The sequence below is a fragment of the Lissotriton vulgaris genome, chromosome 2_2, assembly GCF_964263255.1.
Source record: "Lissotriton vulgaris chromosome 2_2, aLisVul1.2, whole genome shotgun sequence".
NCBI lineage: Eukaryota > Metazoa > Chordata > Amphibia > Caudata > Salamandridae > Lissotriton > Lissotriton vulgaris.
Window position 1 is genome coordinate 24,902,121 of NC_141688.1, and position 21,323 is coordinate 24,923,443.

At 46.7% G+C, this 21,323-nt stretch overlaps 1 protein-coding gene across 1 annotated transcript in view; it reads left to right on the forward strand.

Moving 5' to 3' along the window:
• TRIP4 (thyroid hormone receptor interactor 4) overlaps window positions 1–21,323 on the forward strand; it is a 560,825-nt gene that overhangs the window by 291,450 nt on the left and 248,052 nt on the right. Inside the window, exon 10 of the mRNA XM_086959220.1 lies at window positions 5,550–5,674. Within this exon, the coding sequence (XP_086815346.1) occupies window positions 5,550–5,674 (125 nt within the window). The remainder of the gene's footprint in view (window positions 1–5,549; window positions 5,675–21,323) is intronic.

Below are 21,323 nucleotides of genomic sequence, written 5' to 3' on the forward strand. Positions count from 1 at the left end.
GTCCTACATACCACCATTGACCAAAGAATCCCTCCTCCCCCTGTTAGCCCGTGTCAAGTCAAGATCCCCTGCTGACCCCTGCCCGGCTCATGTTTTACGTAAGATTTTCTCAGATTATCTGCCCCCCCTTACCCTTCTTAATGACTCCCTTAGACTGTCCACTGTCCCCGCCCCCTATAAAGCGGCTACCATTATCCCCATCCTAAAAAAGCCTGGTGCCAATCCCTCTTCCCCTTCAAACTATCGCCCTATCTCCCTCCTTCCCTTCTTGGGTAAGGTCCTTGAGTCCTACGTCACCAAGGTGCTCAGCTCCTTCGTGGAAGACAGCGGCTACCTTGCACCGTGCCAGGCGGGTTTCCGCCCACGGCACTCCACCGAGAAGGTGGTCGTCTCTGTCATAGACGAACTCAGGGAGGGGCTGGACTCCAACACCCCTCTGGCCACCATTCTTTTAGATCTGTCCGCCGCATTTGACACGGTTGATCATTCCATTCTTCTCTCCCGTGTCAAGGCGGCGGACATAGGGGGCCCGGTGTTGGCTTGGCTCAGCTCCTTCTTGAGTGATCGCACCCAGGCCGTCCACCTTGCCGATTTTTCGGCTTCTTCGTGCAAGGTGCAGTGCGGTGTCCCTCAGGGATCGTCCCTGTCCCCTTTATTGTTTAATCTGTACATTTTCCCCCTTATTTCTGCACTTCAGGAGATGGAGGTCACGGTGTACAACTATGTCGATGACCTCCAGCTCATTTTCAATCTCTCTCATTCCTCAGCTACTGTTCATAACTTTCAATCTGTTATGTTGTTTATCAGGGACTGGACGAACTTCAACCATCTGAAATTAAACCCGGATAAGACAGAGTTAGTCCATACCGGTGGCAGTCGCAGTCCCTGGTCCCCCACTTTCTGGCCCCCCTCCCTGTGTCCCCCTCCTTCACCGTCGTCCTCTGTTAAAACACTTGGGATCACTTTAGATCAACACCTCACACTCCATTCCCAGATCAGCTCTGTAGTTTCCTCCTGTTTTTTTACCCTCCGCACCATTCGGAAAATCTTCCGATTTTTTTCTTTTTCAAAACTGATTCTAATGGCGATGGTCTTATCGCGACTGGACTACGGGAACATTGTGTATAACGGCGTTCCCGCTTACGCTCTTCGACGCCTCCAACTAGTGCAAAATCAGGCTGCCCGCCTGATTCATGGGCTTTCCAAATCTTATCACATTACTCCCATACTCAAATCACTACACTGACTCTTTAAGCTGGGTTGCACGACCTTTCAGGCTCAAGCGGGGTCTGCCCCTGCTTTTATTTCTTTCGCTATCACGGCCTACCGTCCCTGCAGAGAGCTACGCTCCTCTACCAAGCTCCTTCTCTCTGTACCCCGCTTCAAGAAAAGCAGGTCGGGAGGCCTGAAATTTTCTGTCCTTGCCCCCACTTTCTGGACGCACTCCCCCCGCTATTAGATCTGCTCCTTCTTACATTGAGTTTCGAAGGGCTCTCAAAACGTTCCTTTTCCTACTAGCTTTCCCATCCTACTCCTATGCGCCCCCACCACTGGTTTCTCAGTATCCCCCCAGCACCAAGAAACCGCTTGATAGACGTGCGCTTTATAAATTCTTTTACATTCAAATTCAAATTGTAAGGCTTTGGGAGGAGAGATCAACAGAGGCAATTGCAAAACATGCCTCAACAACTACAGGCCTCTCAATCCTTTTGATGGAGCGGCAGGGTATTAAGATGCCAGCTTCCAGGCCCCCGTGGGCATTGATCTACCCAAACTCCAGCCCCCCCCCCCCCCCCCCCGCCCCTCCTGTGCTGCTGCAAAGCTGCTTTGTCACGATTGGCAGTGCGGGATCACCAGGTTTGGGGGGCACGGGGGAAGGGTCTCAAAAACTTTCACCTCTGGGAGGAGGAGTATCACATCCGACCCGACCAATGGGTTCTCCAGATTCTGGAACACGGTTGCTCATGTTACATGCTGCAGATATGTCACCCTCACCACAACATCTCCGGGAGGGACACTTTTCCATACTCCAGGGGGAAGTTCAGGGTCTCTGCCAAGAAAGCATTGTAGTGGATTCCAACAGCAAAGATCAGGGCTGTCTGTTATTCCTGTTATTTCCTGGTGCCGAAAAAGGACAGAGGTCTTCGTCCAATACTAAATCTTCACCCTCTGAACTTTTTTCTTCAGGACTAGTTCGCATACTCACCTTGACCCAATTTCTGTCTGCCCTAGATCAAAAAGACTGTCAACATTCCTGTTCTGCAGTTCCACAGGCATTACTAGTGGTTTAAGTTAAGCACGTTTAGTTCTTAGTGCTCCCTTTGACCTTACCAGTGACCTCAGGTGTTTACTAAATTGATGGTGGTGGTCACAGCCAACTACGTAGGTTGGGGGCACAACAGAAAAAAGGGTATTAAGCATACGGGAAATGTTGCCGCTCAAACAGTATTAGCGTGCATGTCAAGTGAAATTTACAACAGTCACTGGTGCTGGCAGGGAGGGGAGACCCCAAGAACCCCTCAATTTAAATGTGAGAATTCACATCTAAGAATTAAGACACAAAATCCCGCGCACACAGATTAAGTACAACCAAGTAGAGTGCTCCTATGTATGATCCACAGTAACAAATGTGCAACGTAGGTTCTTTGAAGTATATCTCCTTTTATTAGGTCGTCACACCAATGGAAATTCACAGCCAGTCGACACGTGTTTCGTTATAGGTCTATACAATTCTAGACACTATAACTCTTCAGGGCTCAATGGCTGAATCTTAATCTGTAAGGGCCCTAGTCCGGAGATAATTCCAACCCGGCATGGTAACCTATTAGTAGGATGATGACGGTGTAATGATTCCGTTAGAACAGTTCAAATCTCAGTGTAAAGGGGAGACGCCATAATTCAGCACATCTGTGCCATCAACAAATCCATGGTCCAAAACGTAGAGAAAAAGCAATTCTTCACGGACTACCACATGGGTACGTGTGGTGTCCTAGTACAGGGTGGAACCACCCTCGATGTAACTCGCGTCCCCGACCCGGAAGTGACGTAGGTTGGGGGTGCCAGTTTTCCTGTACCATGGCAGTGGGCTCACCTGAAACAGTCATAGATAGACCACCTCCAAATGATGGCCGACCTGTTGACATTGTTGGGCTTTTCAATCAACATGCCAAAGCTACACATGTGTGGGTATTCAGCCATACATAGACAATAAAATATGGGTATAAAAGACTTTATTTCAATCTTCTTTGTAGACACAAGAAACAAAACAAATGTGTATAGGCCAATCGGAACACAGGAGCAGTCCTGTCCACTTCAGTGACTTCTTTTCATCAAGACTTTAAACACAATCTTCAGTTTAATTGCTCTCCACTTCCGGCAGGTTGACGACAAAGCACCTTGTGGGAAAGGAATAAAGAAAAACAACAAAAATTAACTGTCACTCTAGGCTCTTGTTAGTTTGAAAAGGAAAGGGGAAGGCATGAGGGAAGAACACCCGACCAATCGCCAGCGTCACACGAAACGTTTGTGTAACAAAAAAAACCAAATGAAAACAAAATCGTTCGTCCCGGGGTTTTTAGGCTCAGGGTTCTCCTCCTTCCCCTGGCTTATGGACGCTTGTGGGGGAATCCCTTTCTGAATCATCCACGCACTCATGAACACACTTCTGGAACCCATGCTCCTCCGTGAGCGTGGCTGGTAGGTGTGTGGTACTGGATCGGGTCTGGCTCCCGTTCGTTGTTTCCCCTGGGATGGCTGCTCGACGGCTCCGGTATCCCCTGTTCTTCGGGGCACAACAAGGCTTGGTCATCGCCTTTCTTCGGCTCCGCAGTCTCCCTCCAGCTTCCCTGGACTGGTAGATTCTGTGGTCCCAGTATGCTGCGTCTTCTGCGGTTTCAGGGTTGATTAAGAAGGCCGTCTCCCCGTCTTCGATACTCCCATAGGCTCATGTGACCCTGTCATGTGGGATGTCCTCTCTACCAGGAAGGATGGTTTGTTAAAGGGACCGCTGTAGTCCTGGCTGAGCGTATCCCATGGTGACTGTAAAACAAATACAGGAGAGACGTAAGGAGGTAACTGGTCATCCTCCCCTTCAAGTTTGATATCCCGGGTGAGTATTTCCTGACAACATGACTCCTTCACAATGTCTCCCCTTCATTGGACCTGAGGTTTTATATAGATCACACTAGATAGTCATGCTTCGTGGCCTTGTGTTGACCTTCTACACTTAATTGCTTTTAATCCTATAAAAGGGACCCATGAATACCCATATCCCTGAGTACCCTATAGGTAGGTTTAGAACACTTTCACATGTCACTACAGTTTTCTATTATCCCCACTGTGTTGTGGTGGACTGCTGGAAGCGCAGCCGGCCCCCATCCCCAGATCTCCTGGCCCTAGGTCTCCCGGGGCATGCATAGCATGACCTCCGTGAAGAGTTTTTTTAAGTTTCAAACTCTCGGGGAGCTTTAGGCTCCTAAACTCAGTAGTGTAGTGACCCTATGTGATTGGTTTTATGGCTGCATTGAGTGGTCTGCATACAGAGACTGGCAAATGTTTATGGTTGTTTTTCAATGAAAATGCTTTATTGACAGTATGCTTATACATATGAGTGTTGTTTAATACAAATATAGTTGCCATTTACAAAATATATAACATGTGGCTGTGATATTAATGTGATGATCCCTTGACAAAACCAGTAGACCTGCCTGATATCTATTAATGTGCTGATCCCTTAAGAAAGACAGTATACTTGTCATATATATATATATATATATATCAGCAAACCCTTATAGTGTGATGTAATATCGTCTATAGATGTGGGTGGGGGAGGGATTGTGATCATGGGGTTCAGGACCCACTATGGACTGATCTGCTACGCTGCATGAAGGAGTCAAAGTCTGGGACAGGGTACTTGGGTCCCAATAAAAAAACACAATAGCGGACTCATTACTTGTGCAGGACTCACAACCTTCTCAGCGTATCCAGTTTTTTACAATACACTATTCTTCTGTAGATCATATGGATTAGACCAATGGTAAGTTTTATAAACTACTCCAGAAATAATCCTCAATCCAATTTAATTTCATCATACATCTCTATCTTGTTAGTCAAGATCATATTTAATTTTTAAACAGCCATTTAACAGCATGGTAGAATTAGTCCATATGCTATGTGAAGTCATGCAAACCTTTCTGCTAACTTATCTGTGCCATCAAGCCTAAACTTGGGACTCCATTTCAAAACATTGCAATCAAAGGCACATTTATTAAGTGCACCATTGAAGCAAGTTAACTTGCTTTTTATGGTGTGCACTTATATTACTCACTCTAGCATTTTAAACACACAAGCAGTGACAATTTAAGTGTACAACTAGGCTTGAATTATATACAGCATTATGCAACATATGGAATACTTGCTACACTCATCACTATGGGAACTATGTAACCAATAATGTTTCAGTTAGTGTACCCTATTTTATTCCCTGGGTTACTGAGAGCATTGCTTTTGAAAATTGCCTTTTGTAATTTGATCTTTATTGTCTATTTTAGGGTGGAAGGTAGGACCTGGTATAGTTCTCACCGTGGGCGACTATGGATAGCGGCAGCAGCTAAAAGACCTTCACCGCAAGAAATCTCTGAGCTTGAATCCTCCTACCGAATGCTGCATCGAAAAAGTAAGCGCTTTCAGCAACTATGAAAGAGCTATAGAATTGTTGTTCTTCTCTCTTGATAAAGTAATCTTCACTTAGTATTTTGCAAATGATCCAGGTATTGCTGTGGTATTTTGGTTCTATTCTCTAAGGATATCCAACTTTTGAATGTTCAGGAAGGTCAGTGTCTTGGTATTCTAGTGTTTGCAGTGATAGTACTGCATCCGTGTTTTGAGTGTAGCAGACATAGTGCCTGTTTTCTTTAATCTGTAGCCTTGCACACATAGCTATCGTCCTCTCGAATAATGGGCTGCCATTCCTGCCAGGAAGAGCTGACAAACTACTCTTGTCCAAGTAGTTTTTCGGCAGAGGAAAAAATCTCTTGGAAAAATTGAGCACGTATGTTGCCCTGCCCAAACCCTGTATTTGTATACATCCACTTGACTTTTCCTCATATCAGTCCTTTTTCCTCCTCTGAAGAGACTGAGTATTTACATATTCCCTCCTGCAAGCACACAGGTTTTTTCTCAGTAGCTTTTTTTGGGCTCTTCGATAGCTCTCTCACAGTCCTAGGTTCGTATACAGTACCTGTATCAGAAAAATATATATTTTGCCACCAGCTTCATCTTTATTTGAGTCCCGATTGTCAGAACCGTCATTGCTCATTTGACTACACCTTTGTGAGGAACCTGCCTTAGTTTTACAGGATCAGAATCTTCTAAGTATCTCCAAGTCTTTCTGTAAATTCTCAATGAATTTACTAGCAGAAGGTGGGACATATTTGCCTTTTGATATTATTGTGCTTTTCGTTGGACTGCATTATACCCACATTATCTTATGCTAACACCCGACAATATTTAGAGAGACGAATAAAAAATGAATGTCAAAATTAAATCTAAAACCTAACGAAAAGATGCTGATAACCGCACCATGTCTCAAGTAAAACCTACACGGGGCAAAGGAAATTTAAATGAAAGCTGCAATGTTTGGAGTATCCTCCCAGAAAACAAAAGGCATTCTACAGGAGCATGAAACCTTTAGAAAAACCCAAACAATATCTGTTCAAAATATAGCCTGTCAATGAATAACCTCTCCTCAACATGGGGCTTAGGCTTCGGAAATGGCCATTGTTGAACACATGATGGTATACCTATTCTGGATTGCAAATAAATGTATATGGTAATGGAAGCCTTCTTTTTTTTTATTTATTGAATATGCATTGTCAGCAACTCTGCATTGTGTAGTGCAAATTAGCACATGTTCGTAAGGATCCAAGCACTCTGAGAGATTTGGATCAGATCAGCTTGAAGGACAGAGTTTTTATTTTCTGTTAGCACTTCTTTTCATAGGTGTACTGTGGTTGTAGGAGTAATCATAAAGTACTTACTGTAGTGACCATTATGCTTCTCGTCCAACAACTCTCTTTCCGATAACCCACCTGCACTGGTATTTCTCTTCATTCATAATTTCATCCTCGAACTTCCCATGCCCTGAAGGCATCACCTAAGAAAATATCTAAGTATCTGATAGAGACTTCTAGTCACAGATCCTTACCTTCAAATATTCCTCAGGCGTTGGACTGGATACTATAAACCGCAACGGGACTCACCTATACTACACCCAATCCTAAAAGGTACGACAATTCAAAGGGTTTTCAATCTTCTTCTCAATTCCCTTGAGTGTGATTACTTTCACTACTCTAATTGTCACAGTGTATCAAACATTATTTTAAAACCCATCCAGGCCAAGTTCCACCTCCCATAAATAAATATGTGGAAAAAGTGTGAGGAAAGACAGAGAGTACCTCACGGTAGTAACACCAAGGGGGCTGCTGACTGGTACTCGCCAGCTTACCCACTTATCATCATAGGACACTCTCTCTGTGTGGAGAAAAAAAGAGAAGAAAGGTGTGTATTCTCCTTTTGGTTTTAATCTTAAAGAAAATGTGGTGAAGAGTGATAGTAAAACTTAGATATAAGTAAACCATTAGTGCCTACTATTTTTATAAGTGCCCATGAACCTCTGTGAAAATCAGTGAACTTAGGGCTAGATGTAGGTAAATAGTATTTACTGATTCGTAAATCCCGAATTTTACCGATTCGGTATTTACGAATCGGTAAATGCTATGTAGCTAAAAATTTGGTAAAAATTACCGAATCGGTGGAGGCCCATAGGAATGAATGTCAGTTACCGAATCGGTATATACCGATTCGGTAAAAGGGGGAAAACATTGAAGGGTGGCAGGGTGTCACTTTGACACCCTGTTGCACCCCTCAATTGTTTATGGGTGCACATGTTGCAGACATACATGCCCTAAGGGCATGTATGTCTGCAACATGGCACTGAAGCAATTTGCATTAAATTGCTTTTTTTTTTTTTCGTTTTTTCGTTTTTTTTCGTTATTTACCACCAACTTGTAGTTGGTGGTAAATAACGAATCCTAACATGGGATAAGCACTCATTTAAGTGCTCCCTACATTAGGAATTCGTTAATTTACCGAATCGGTATTTAAGAAATCGGTAATTTACCGGTTCCTTAAATTACCGATTCGGTATATTACCGAATCCTTAATTTTGGCCCCCTACATAAGAAAAGCAATTGTGGACGCGTTAACAATTGATGTGTGCACTGATGGGTGGTGATGTGTGTGCCTGTAGAAATTGTGCACTGATGGCTGGTGGTATGTGTGCTTGGTGGAAGCATGCAGTGCCGGCTGGAGGTGTGTGTGTCTGGTGGAAGCGTGCACTGACGGCTGGTAGTGTGTGTGTGGCTATTAAGTGTACAGAGATAGTTGGTAATGTGTGTGCTTGGTGAAAGGGTGCACTGACAGCTGGTGGCAAGTGCGCCTAGTAAAAGAGTGCACTGACAGCTGGTGTTGTGTGTGACTGGTGAAAAGTGTGCACTGACAGCTGGTGGTGTGTGTGTGTTTGGTGAAAGCATGCACTGACATTTGGTGTTGTGTGCGTGGTGGAAGTCTGCACTGACGCATGGTGTGGTTTGTGCTTGGTGAAAGCGTACATTGATGGCTGGTGGTGTTTGTGCTTGGTGAAAGCGTGCACTGACGGCTGGTGGTATGTGGTTTTGTGTGTGGTTGTGTGTGTAGTGGTGAGTCTGTGGGGGTGAGTCTGGGGGGTGAGTGTGTGGTGGTGAGTGGTGATGAGTGTGTGGTGGTGAGAGGCTGGTGTGTGTGTGTGTGTGGTGTGTGTGAGTGTGGTATGTGTGTGTGGTGTGTGGTGTATGGTTTTGTGTGTGGTCCTATGTATGCGTGTGGTGAACTTAGTTTTAGTTTATTTCTCCTGCACACTCACACAGTGTCCCTAGACACATACACTGCTCACTCTGCACATCCACACTGTTCATCCTGCATACTCACACACTGTTCATCCTGGAAACTCACACACTTTGCACCCTGCACCTTACACACTGTTCACCCTGCATACTCACATACTCAAACACGGTTAACACTGTTTACCTTGCACACTCACAGACTGCAGTCACTGTCACTCTGCAGTCACTGTTACTCTGCAGTCACACTCACTCGGCAGTCACTCTGCAGTCACACTCACTCTGCACTCACTCTGTACCCGCACTCACTCTACACTCACTCTCCAATCACACTCACTATGCAGTCACTCTGCAGTCACACTCACTGCATATTTATAGGTAACAAGAACCCCCTGAATATATGAATACAGTAATTCCTAGGTCAGGGAAACACAATTTATGAAATATAACTACCTAGGCAATTCAATACTTGAAACTCATGGGAAGTGACAAAGGAGAAAAGATTACTAAATATATCCAAAAGATCATCAGTGACATGAATTTTATTAACAAAAAAGGATAAAAACCATTAAAAAAGTTGATTCTCAGATATTTTTAACCAACTTCACAAATTAATCAAACCAACATTACATGAAATCACAACACAATTAAAGAATCACAATTAAAATTGGGAAAATAGTATAAAAAAGAAAAGGATAGAGGTGGCATAAAGATTTTCTCGACGCGCGTTTCGGCGACCAGCGCCTTCTTCTGGAGTAGCCGCAGGTTATCTAATAACAGAGAATTATTAAGAACAACATAAGTGACCTGATTTTACAATTTTTTAAGTTATAATCACATGTTTGACACTTGCTAACAATTCATCATACAAAAAATTCCTTAACTGAGATCGACTAAATTATAATAAACATCTCCTAATGTCACTTAAAAACCATGTAGCATATAATTCCTACAAAGTAATTTTGATATTCAACATACTTATTTCATTGCTCATTATAGTTTTTTGTATACAGGTAACCCAAAGGACCCAGAGGATAGAATATGGGACAAATAGGGCTAGGGTTTTTCATCTGACAATTTCCTTTGCGACCAGGAGTTTATTGACTTTTCGATTCACTAGAAGGTAATCCCCTAACATCTTGCATACCCCCGTGCATTCGCCTACATTATTCAGTCCAAAGTGGAGAGTAGAATTTTAGATCCTCCGCTCTTTATAGGACGGCTAATTATTAAATGTGCAGCTTCACTTTGAAAATTCTTTATAACCAAATAAATGCAGTAATTTCATACTGACTAATAAAGAATAAATGAAATAGAACTGTAGGTTATATCTGGATATTGAAACGTACCTTAACCGCATTAGTTATATAATATAGAGGTTATGTCTGAACAAAAGAAAATCTAAATGCCAAATTAATCGACAATAACAAGTAATAAAATCGATTTGAACTTTTAGATTCGACTTTGAAGAAAGGATCCTCCACTATAAAGGGTTTCCGCACGAGAAGCATTGCCACCGCTATTTCCGCCAGATCAATGCACATTTAAGATATTCAGACGATAGATATCTAAATTTGTAAGTTTCTTGGTAATCCTTTCAGTCTATCTGCTGCTAACTAACTTGATACACATAATTATCGAATGGAACTAACTATACCTCAAATTATGTTATCCCTTTTTTATAGTTAACCCGTCCTTTATCCATAATCAACAAAATACAACCGCTAACTTCGAAATTTGTAAAGGCAGTAAGTATATTAGTTAATATCTTACTGATAGATGTGAACAATAGTTAGCCTATATATCCGTAAATAAAATATTGATGAAAGGTCATTTCTACTGAGAAGCAAGCTCTAGAAGCAAGCCCTATTTGTCCCATTTTCTATCCTCTGGGTCCTTTGGGTTACCTGTATACAAAAAACTATAATGAGCAATGAAATAAGTATGTTAAATATTAAAATAAGTTTGTTTGTAGGAATTATATGCTACATGGTTTTAAAGTGACATTAGGAGATGTTTATTATAATTTAGTCGGTCTCAGTTAAGGAATTTTTTGTATGATGAATTGTTAGCAAGTGTCAAACGTGATTATAACTTAAATTGTAAAATCAGGTCACTTATGTTGTTCTTAATAATTCACTGTTATTAGATAACCTGTGGCTACTCCAGAAGAAGGCGCTGGTCGCCGAAACGTGCGTCGAGAAAATCTTTATGCCACCTCTATCCTTTTCTTTTTATACTATTTTCCCAATTTTAATTGTGATTTTTTAATTGTGTTGTGATTTCATGTAATGTTGGTTTGATTAATTTGTGAAGTTGGTTAAAAATATCTGAGAATCAACTTTTTTAATGGTTTTTATCCTTTTTTGTTAATAAAATTCATGTCACTGATGATCTTTTGGATATATTTAGTAATCTTTTCTCCTTTGTCACTTTCCCATGAGTTTCAAGTATTGAATTGCCTAGGTAGTTATATTTCATAAGTCACACTCACTGCAGTCACAGTCACTCTGCACTCACACTCACTCTGCACTCACTCTGCACCTGCACTCACTGTGCACTGACTCTGCACCTGCACTCACTCTGCACTCACTCTGTACTCTGCACTCACTCTGTACTCTGCACTCACTCTTTCTGCACTCACTCTTTCTGCACTCACTCTTTCTGCACTCACTCTCTCTGCACTCTGCACCTGCTCTCACTTTGCACTCACTCACTGTGCACCTGCACTCACTCTGCACTCACTCTGCATCTGCATTCACTTTGCCCCTGCACTCACTGTGCACTCACTCTGCACTCACTCTGCACTCACTGTCATTCTGCACTCATTCTGAATGCACTCTGCACTAACTCACACTCTGCAGTCATTCTACTTTCCATCTGCACTTATTATGCACTCACTTCTGTCATTATGCACTAACTCTCACTCTGCACTCACTCTTCACTTACTCTTCACTTACTCTGCACTTACTCTGCACTTACTCTCACTCTACACTCACTATCAATCTGCCCTTACTCTCACGGGCCTCATTTTTGAGAGGTCGAACCCATCCCGAGCTCCTTTGGGCCCCATGGGTTCAGAAGAGACTCCAACTGGGTCTCTGCCGGTGGGTCTGCCCTCTGTGCCAGTCAGTCACGATCCATTGGTGGATGTGGATCAGCCCCAGCTGCAACTTTGCAATGTCCTCCGGGTACTGTTGCACGGCGTCAAACCCATCATTATTTCCGACTCTGAGACGGGGCGAAACCAGTGTCTGTTTTGGCACCAACCAGGCCCATAGGGCCTGAAGTGTAGATGGCGCCCTCTTTCACAGAATGGCATTTTGAGGAACTTGAATGCAGGGGATCTGAGGATCCATGTGGATATTTTGATCCCCCTAGGAGAGTCCATGGACAATGACATTTGGTACAAGGACCTGGCTGATGCTAGTGGTCTGGCCACCTTACCAGACATTAGCTTTCTCTCTCCTCCCACCGTGGCTACAAAGGATGGAGCTTCCTTTACAATGGTGGTCCAGAGGGTGGCTGTAGTCCTGGATCTTCAGTTGTCCGTGGCTGAAATCAAGATCATTGTTTTGACAGAGGTGCTTAACCCTAAGGTATCCCACTGAGAATTCCTACTCCCTTTTAATGAAGCCCTCACTGATGTCCTGCTCTGGGCCAAGCTGGGCACAGGCATTCCTGGGCTCAGGACGATCTCCTACGCCATTTCCCCACGCCTGAGGACTCAGCCTGCCGTTCTCAGCATCCCACCCCTGAGAGTCTGATGGTCCATGCCTCAACCTCCAAGATAAATCCTGGTACGTTCCCTACCACAGTGCCGGATAGGGAATCCAAGAGGCTGGATACCTTTCAAAAGAGGATGTTCTCTTCCACCAGCCTAGCACTGGTCCATGAACAGAGCATGATTATTAGGCTATTGATGTGGATACGGTTACGCAGGTGCTGCCTGTGGTATTGAAGTAGGCCCAAGCCATATTCTCCCATTTTATTGCTGACAGCAGAGATGAAGCCAAGTTCATGATCAAATACAGGTTGAATACAACCAACTCTCTGGGCAGAGCCATTGCTTCCACAGTGGTGTTCCGACATCATGCCTGGCTGAGGACAACTGGCTTTTCCGGGGATGTCCAGGCACCCTTTACATACGTGCCCTTCGATGGGACTCACTTTTTTGGAAAGAAGGCGGATTCAGCACTTGAGCCCTTTGAAGACAGTTGGGCCACTGCTAGTCGTTTGGACTCACCGTGGCCCTGCAACAGCAACATTCTGCCTGTCCTTGCCTGTAGAGGTTATCAGTCACGTCCTTTTCCCCCAGCCATCACGGCCAGCAGGCTTCACAGTCCTTTTGTGGCAGAGGCAGGGCATCAGTTCACTGTGCTCTCCTTACCAGCGCCCCTTGGGTGTTCATCAAGGTGATGGCAGTGGTTGCAGGGCATCTGCAGAGGTCAGGGTTTCTGGCTGAAGACTGGCTGTTGAAGGCATATTTGCTCTAGGCAGTTGTTTAACACCTCCAGACTAAAGTGGACCTCCTGCATTCACTGGGGTTCACTGTCAACGTGCCAGTCACACCTGACTCCTTTTTAGACATTCCCTTTCATCAGAGCAATTCTGGAAACAAAGCAGTTTGTGGCTTATCCTCTGGAACAGTGAGTCCAGGAAATTCGATCTGATTCATATGTTTCAATCTCTAGCCTGGATTTGGATGAGACTGACTTGAGGCTGCTAGGTCTTATGGCCTCCTGCACCCTGCTAGTAGCATGTGTGAAATCTGCAATAGGATCTGAAGTCCCAGGGGACACAGCATCAGGGGGATCATTGCAATCTGGTCCAAATATCGGAGGGAACTGCAAAAGATCTGCAGTTGTGGCTCAGGAATAGCAATTGAGTCCCTTCGCCACCCGGAACTCACAGTAGTAACAGATGTGTCACCACTGGGTTGGGACGGTCATCTGAGAGAGTTATTCTCCTGAAATTGAAAGCCTCTGTTCCTTTCATCAAGGGAAGGCTGGTTCAGGTGTTTACGGACAACACCACCGCCATGTGGTATTTCAACAAGCAGGGCATGGTGGTGTGGTGGACCCTGTATCAAGAGGTCCTGCTTCTCTAGATATGGCTGAACACAAGGACATATTCATGATGATTCAAGATCTAGCGGCTCTCTGGATGCTCGCAAATCACAAATGGCGTCTCTATCCAGAGGTAGTGCAAGGTCTCTTCAGAGATTGGGGAGAACTTTGGTTAAATCTGTGTTACTGTTGAACACTAACAATGTCTGCACTTCTGCGCACCTTGGAGTTTCCAATGCATCTCTTGCTCGTAAACATTTTTTATCTCAAGTGGAGCTCAGGATGCCTTTCTGCCTTTCTGCCAATACCACTTCTGTCCAGAGTTATCAACAATGGCTGACCCAAGTCATCTTACTGGCTCCCCATTGGGCAAGGAGAGTCTGGATGCCAAACCTCTGAGCATGAACATCTGTCCTCAGATCAGGCTGCCCTTGCAGAAGGATCTCCTGTTGCAGCAGCAGAACATGGTCCAGCACCCAAATCTGTGCTCTCTCCATCTGCATGAGGGCAATTTTAACTCCCTCCTTAAGCGTGTGATTTCATTCTTGCAGCCTGGCGTCCTTCCATTAAAACAAATAACGCCTGTTGATGGGATACATTTGTTGCTTGGTGTACTGCCAAATCCATTGATCCTTTGTCTGCACCCTTGTCAGAAGTCCTTTAAATTGGCTTTTCTCCTGTCCAGCAAGACCGTGCGCTGGGCACAGTTAACTGCAGTTGCTAGATCACCCCTCGCTGTTCAAGTCACCTGTTATGACTTGCTTCCTGAAAGGTTTACAACACATGTTCCACACTACACCTTTCATCATGCCCCAGCTGGACCTGAATTTAGTTCTTACCTTTTCAATGTGTTCATCATTTGAGTCCATACACAGCTGCCCTCTGAGACTGCTTACCATCAAAGCAGTCTTTCGGGTGGCTATAACAGCTGCCAGGAGGGTTAGCAATTTGCAGGCACTTTCTGTCCACCCTCCAAAGAGAACCTTCTTACAGGATAAGCTCTTCCTTAGAACCTATGCATCCTTCTTGCCAAAGGTGGTTACACCTTTTCAAGTCGGGCGGAGCATCACACAACCTACTTTCTTTTGCCCTATCTCATTCTACCAAGAAAGAGGGCAGACTCTGAAGCCTGGATCCAAAAAGAGTGTTGTCGTTCTACATCGATCATACAAAAGACGATCAACTATTTGTTTGTGTGAAGAAAGTAAAGAGAGTGCATAAGAGAATCACCTCCAGATGGATTGTCCTGTAAATTAAAATCTTCTACAAAATGGCAAATAAGCAATCCCCTAAGAGGCAGGCAGGTGCATTGGCATCACGCACACGTTTGCCAGACACTACGGCCTAGACATTTTCGTACGGCATGATGGGCGTTTTGCCTGTTTAGTCCTTCTGGACTTTTTAGTGTAGATAGTTAACAGACCCAATTCCGGGCAGAAATTTCTTTGGTATCTATTCTAAGGTAAGGAATCTGTGGAAAAAAGTCTCTATTAGACAAATGAGATACATACCTTTAGTAACTCCTTATCTGGTAGAAACTCTATCTAACCGTAGGTTCCTTACCAACCCTTCCTCCTCTCCTTTCTGTGAACTCTATTATGACATCACAGAGATCCCACAAGTAGGGTTTCGGACAATCCAACAGTGGATAGGCAGAAAATATCTGGATGATCTAGCTGACAGATTGCTGCAGTTTTACCAAGAAGTGCCAGAGAAAGAAGAGTTGCCCCAGTCTGAGGGAGGTGGTCATTATAGAATTGCTATAGTAAAGACCTGTTGGATTTCGATGCCTACAGACTGCCGTCCATGGCAAATACAGTTATTTAAAAACTTTGGAAAATTCCAGCAAAGAGATGCTAAATAGGATAATTGAAGGTCTGGGGCACACTGACCAGGTAGACATAGTACATTAAGTGTAAGATGGTTAGGGGGGCGCTAGGTGGCGCACGACCATGATGGATGCACGCCTGTGAGGCTCTGGACACTTGGCTCTCTAATTTGACTTTTATCCTTGGTTAACTGACGCAGCAACCTCCCTCTGCATCGGGGAGGACTCCTGATGATAGCGGCTACCTGCCACTGTAATCTTAGCCCTTGAGACTGCCATCAGGCATGGATAAATGCTGGAAAGACCTTCTGAGGACAGAGACGGGACCCTGCGGCGATTCGCGGGCGGCTGTGCTGGCTGGGAGAAGGCCAGGGATCCCTTGTGGTGTCTAAGCCACACGGCCTGCGCCACCGCTCTGTCTCTGCCTCCCCCTGTCACCCGGAGCCCTAAATCGTGGACTCACACCAACGCTGCCAGTTACTCCCATAACGACAGCTCCCCAGCTTTTTTCTTCCCTCCTGCTCCCCTCCCTCTCACCCGCTCGCCGAATCGACTTTGTTTGAACTGCTTCAGACTTTCGGGTGTTGAGGGGGAAGCTTTGCGAATACACTGTGAGTCGCCTACCAGCTTCTGCCAGGGCCCCACTGAGCTGTCTGACATCTTCAAGTGCGAAGGTCCGCTGCTATTACTGCGCCCTTTTATGAGATGGCTGTCTACTTTGCCCTGCTGGTCTGAGCTCTGCTGTGGACACATGAAATAAGTTTATGGAGTCATCCCCCTACCCTCCCCTAAGTGGTGCTACTGGATTGGACACTACTGGCCTCCCCCTGGTCCTACTACTACATCTTCTGCACAATCCACACGGCACCTAGGCGTGGGGCCAAAACGGTATTCATCATGGGGGAGAGCTGCACCACATTCTCTTGCAAGGCATCGCTCTGCCACATCACCTGCTTCCGTGTTGGCTGCTATACTGGGTCCGGATTTCCTCTCAGCGGCTGACTCACTGGAACGCCGCAACCGGGGTCCCTTGCTTTCCTCCCCCGGCGGCTGCTGCTCCTAGATTCCCATACTGGGTCCCGTTTTTAGGTTTCGCCTCGTCGAAAGCTGCGCACTGCGCAGCTTTTCGGAGCAGGCGAAATCTAATGTTACAACAGTGTGGCCTTCGTTCCGCCTCTCTCTTCCATTGGCTAGCTCCATAAATGGAGGCTAGCCATTGGAAGAGTGTTGTCCGTCATTTCCCGAGGCGATTGGTGGGCGTTCCGCCGATTCTTTCCCTCTCCGCAACGTCATGAAGACGTGGCCACTGTGGCCGTGTACTTTTTTTTCCCCCCCCCCCGATGTTTGTGTTCTTTGTTAGTCTTGTTCCCTGTCCCGCTGGCTGTTTGCTGACCCCCCTCCCGCTGTCCGTGTGCCGTTAACCCGCCCCCTCCCGCTGTCCGTGTGCCGTTAACCCGCCCCCTCCCGCTGTCCCTGTGCCCGCCCGCCCCCATCCCGCTGTCCGTGTGCCCGTTAACCCGCCCCCCTCCCGCTGTCCGTGAGCCCGTTCACCCGCCCCCTCCCACTGTCCGTGAGCCCGGTACCCCGCCCCCATCCCGCTGTCCGTGTGCCCGCCCCCCTCCCGCTGTCCGTGTGCCCGCCCCCCCTCCCGCTGTCCGTGTGCCCGCCCCCCCCTCCAGCTGTCCGTGTGCCCGCCCCCCCTCCAGCTGTCCGTGTGCCCGCCCCCCCTCCTGCTGTCCGTGTGATCCCCCCCGCTGTCCGTGTGATCCCCCCCTCCCGCTGTCAGTTTCCCCGCTCAGACTCGCCCCGACTGAAATACGCGTCATACGCCAGAAGCGTATGCCTCGCACCAGCCTTTGATTTTCAGCCCCCCTGCGAGACGTACCGCTTTGCCTTTGTGGCCGTACGTCTCGCACCAACCTGCCCGCATTAAAGCACAGCACCTCTGATCCTGTGAGCCTGCATTGGTAGTGGTTCGCGTCGTACGCCTGAAGTGTGCGCGTTGGCCCCGCACCTGTCCCCGAGGCCGCACCGCACCGCACCCGAGAGCCGCACTTTACTTAAGTACAGGCCACCCCGTGCCGCTGCCGTCTCTGGGGGAATCTGCCTGCCGGAGAAGACGTCTGCCCCAAGCCGGACCGGCTCGACAAGACCAGTATCCAGAGCCCGCCCCGCACCCCGCGTGTACCGCGCATCAACAGGTACTGGGCATTCCTACCAAGGCAGCAAGAGCTATACTGTACCCCCTCGGGCGCCCTTAATCCAGAACTGCATAGTTGGGGGAAACTAAAATATTGGTAGCGCATTTAAGGAGGAATTCAAAGTACTTTCAAGAAAGCCTCGTTTTTTTTCATCACTGAAGTATTTTAAAGAAAGCCTCAGTTATGTGCATTATTGAAACGATTATAAGCTGATACTGATACTTTCGGGTCGAGTTTGCGCTATATAAAACGGCAAAATAATCACAATGTGTACTCGTGTGCATAGTACAACCCTGCTCACCGCTTTTGTGGATGTCCATGATGACATGTCCGTCAGGTTTTTTATGTCTGCATTTTGCTCACACATAGATATGCCTCTTTCGTCTGCACCAGCCTATCAATGATGTGTGGTCATTTCTACATCACCTCGAACACCACCCCTCCCGAGTGTCATCTACCACGACCCCCTAAGCCCCTTTCACCCATCCCTTCACTCTTGTCTCGGCTCTATACTTGCCAAACTTTCATTCCAAGACACCTTCCAGTTACCCCAATCTCTCAGTCCACATCCGCTTCATTTCCTCCTCCCTGCCTGTCTCTCCTGAGTCCGTCTTCTCCTCTGGTGCCCCTTCTTCCCACCATCAGTTTACGACCCTTCGCCTCCCTACCCCTCCATCACTCCACACAGACCCCCGCTGCATCCCTTCTGTTATTCAGCTCCTGCCCCTGCCGAGTCTCAGCCAGGCTCCCTTCCAACCCTCTCATCCTATCCTTCTCACTTCTCCTTCACTTCGTCCCTCCTTCTCTCCACTACCCGGTTTCACTCAGCTCCAGCCCCTGCCGAGCCTCAGCCAGGCTCCCTTCCAACCCTCTCAACCTATCCTTCTCACATCTCCTTCACTTCGTCCCTCCTTCTCTCCACTACCCGGTTTCACTCAGCCATTCTTCCCTCTGCAGCCAGCTTGTCCGCCCCCCTTCCTTCAGCTCTCCTGCTGTTTCTTCTCTTCATCTCCTCCCTCGTCTCCCCCCTTCCATTCCTGCCCCTTCCCTTCGTACCCACTTCCTACGACCCTCCCTATCCCTACACCCAATAACTCTATCCCTCCCTTGTCCTTGTATATCACGTCCACCATCCGTCCTTGGCGCCCCACCCCCCTCCCTACGACCCCCTCGTCCCTCCTTCACCCCATCTCTTTTTGCCCGCCATCCCTCATTCACAGCATAATCTGAAAAAGTGTGGGCAGAAGGTGAGGTGGGGAGCTAGAAGGGGTAAGGAAGGGAGATAATTGGGTTCTAGAAAAGTTTACGCTATATAAAACTGCATTAAGTAAAATAAATGCTTGCACCCATTCACAGCATAATCTGAAAAAGTGTGGGCAGAAGGTGAGGTGGGGAGCTAGAAGGGGAAAGGAAGGGAGAGAACCGGGTGCTAGGAAAACTCTAGGAAGATTACTTCATATAATTTCTTACACATCGTTTTATTTTATTTTAATTGTAAGGGATCTGAGTGCAGAGTGAGTGTGTAGAGTGCAGAGTAGTGAGTGTGCAGACTAGTGAGTGCAGAGTAGAGAGTGCAGAGTAGAGAGTGCAGAGAGTGCAGAGTAGAGAGTGCAGAGTAGCGGGTGCAGAGTAGCGGGTGCAGAGTAGCGGGTGCAGAGTAGCGGGTGCAGAGTAGCGGGTGCAGAGTAGCGGGTGCAGAGTGACTAGGGAGTGCAGAATGACTAGGGAGTGCAGAGTGACTAGGGAGTGCAGAGTGACTAGGGAGTGCAGAGTGACTAGGGAGTGCAGAGTGACTAGGGAGTGCAGAGTGACTAGGGAGTGCAGAGTGACTAGGGAGTGCAGAGTGACTTGGGAGTGCAGAGTGACTAGGGAGTGCAGAGTGACTAGGGAGTGCAGAGTGACTAGGGAGTGCAGAGTGACTAGGGAGTGCAGAGTGACTAGGGAGTGCAGAGTGACTAGGGAGTGCTAGGGAGTGCAGAGTGACTAGGGAGTGCTAGGGAGTGCAGAGTGACTAGGGAGTGCTAGGGAGTGCAGAGTGACTAGGGAGTGCTAGGGAGTGCAGAGTGACTAGGGAGTGCTAGGGAGTGCAGAGTGACTACAGAGTGACTACAGAGATTAAGCTAATGGCAATGTAAATGACAATGCCATTTATTTATCTGTTTTCAAAACCAACACATAAATACAAATGTTGTCATTTACAATGCCAATAGCTCAAACTTTTCCAAAGGCGAAACCATTGCATTGTAAATGCTTGTTCTCTCAGTGGCTGACTCACTAGACCGCTGCGACTGGGGTCCTTGGCCCCCTCCCCCCGCCCTTCCCCTCATCTTCTAATCCTCCAGCAGCCCCAGCGGACGAGGTCAAATCTCTCCTCTTGGCAATGCAACACAGTCTGACTGACCTCTCCAACAAAATGGACTCCATGAACACTTGCATGGACTACATAGTCTTGAAAGTGGAGAAACATGATGAACAACTTAAGGAGGCTGAGAGGCGTATTTCCGACACGGAGGATGCCACTTCCCAGGTGACATACCAAGTGGTGCAAATGGATAAACTCCTTAAGATCATCTCTGCAAAAAACGAAGATTTGGGAGCTCGAAGCCGGCGCAATAACATCCGCGTTCCAGAATTCCTGAAAGTGTGAACACAAGCCGAATGGAGGACTTCATTGAACGTCTCTTATGCACCACCTTTGGAGCAGACGCTTTTTCCTCTCAATTCATTGTGGAACGAGCCCATCGATCCCTTGGTCCCCGCCCGGCCTCCGGAGCCGCCCCTTGGCCGATAGTTGCTCGCCTTTAAATTACAGGCACCGCGATGCTGCATTGAAGCTAGCCAGGGATCATCAAAACTTACAATTCGAGGGCGCCAACTTTTCATTATACCCTGACTTTATGATGCCCGAGCAGGAAACCCGGCGTAAGTTCCTTCCGGCCAAGCAGAAACTTCGCAAGCTACAGATAGAATATGCCCTACTGTATCCCACCCGTTTTAGAGTCACCTACCGGGACAAACAGCATTTCTTCCCCAATGGCCAGCAAGTGGATGACTTTCTCCGTACTGTCAATAAGAACACCCAGACGAGGGTTTCTGCAGATCGCCTCTCTCAATCTCCATCACTGAGCGCTGATTGATCACCTCTTTCTCTGGCTACAGATGTCCATTTCCATTTGGGATAACTGACTATGTTGATGTCTCTTCTCACCACTCTGGAACTAGTTAATCTTGCTGAATCTTCGTCCCCTTTGGATGGGAGTCCTGGACGAGATGCGGAACTGTATGTAAT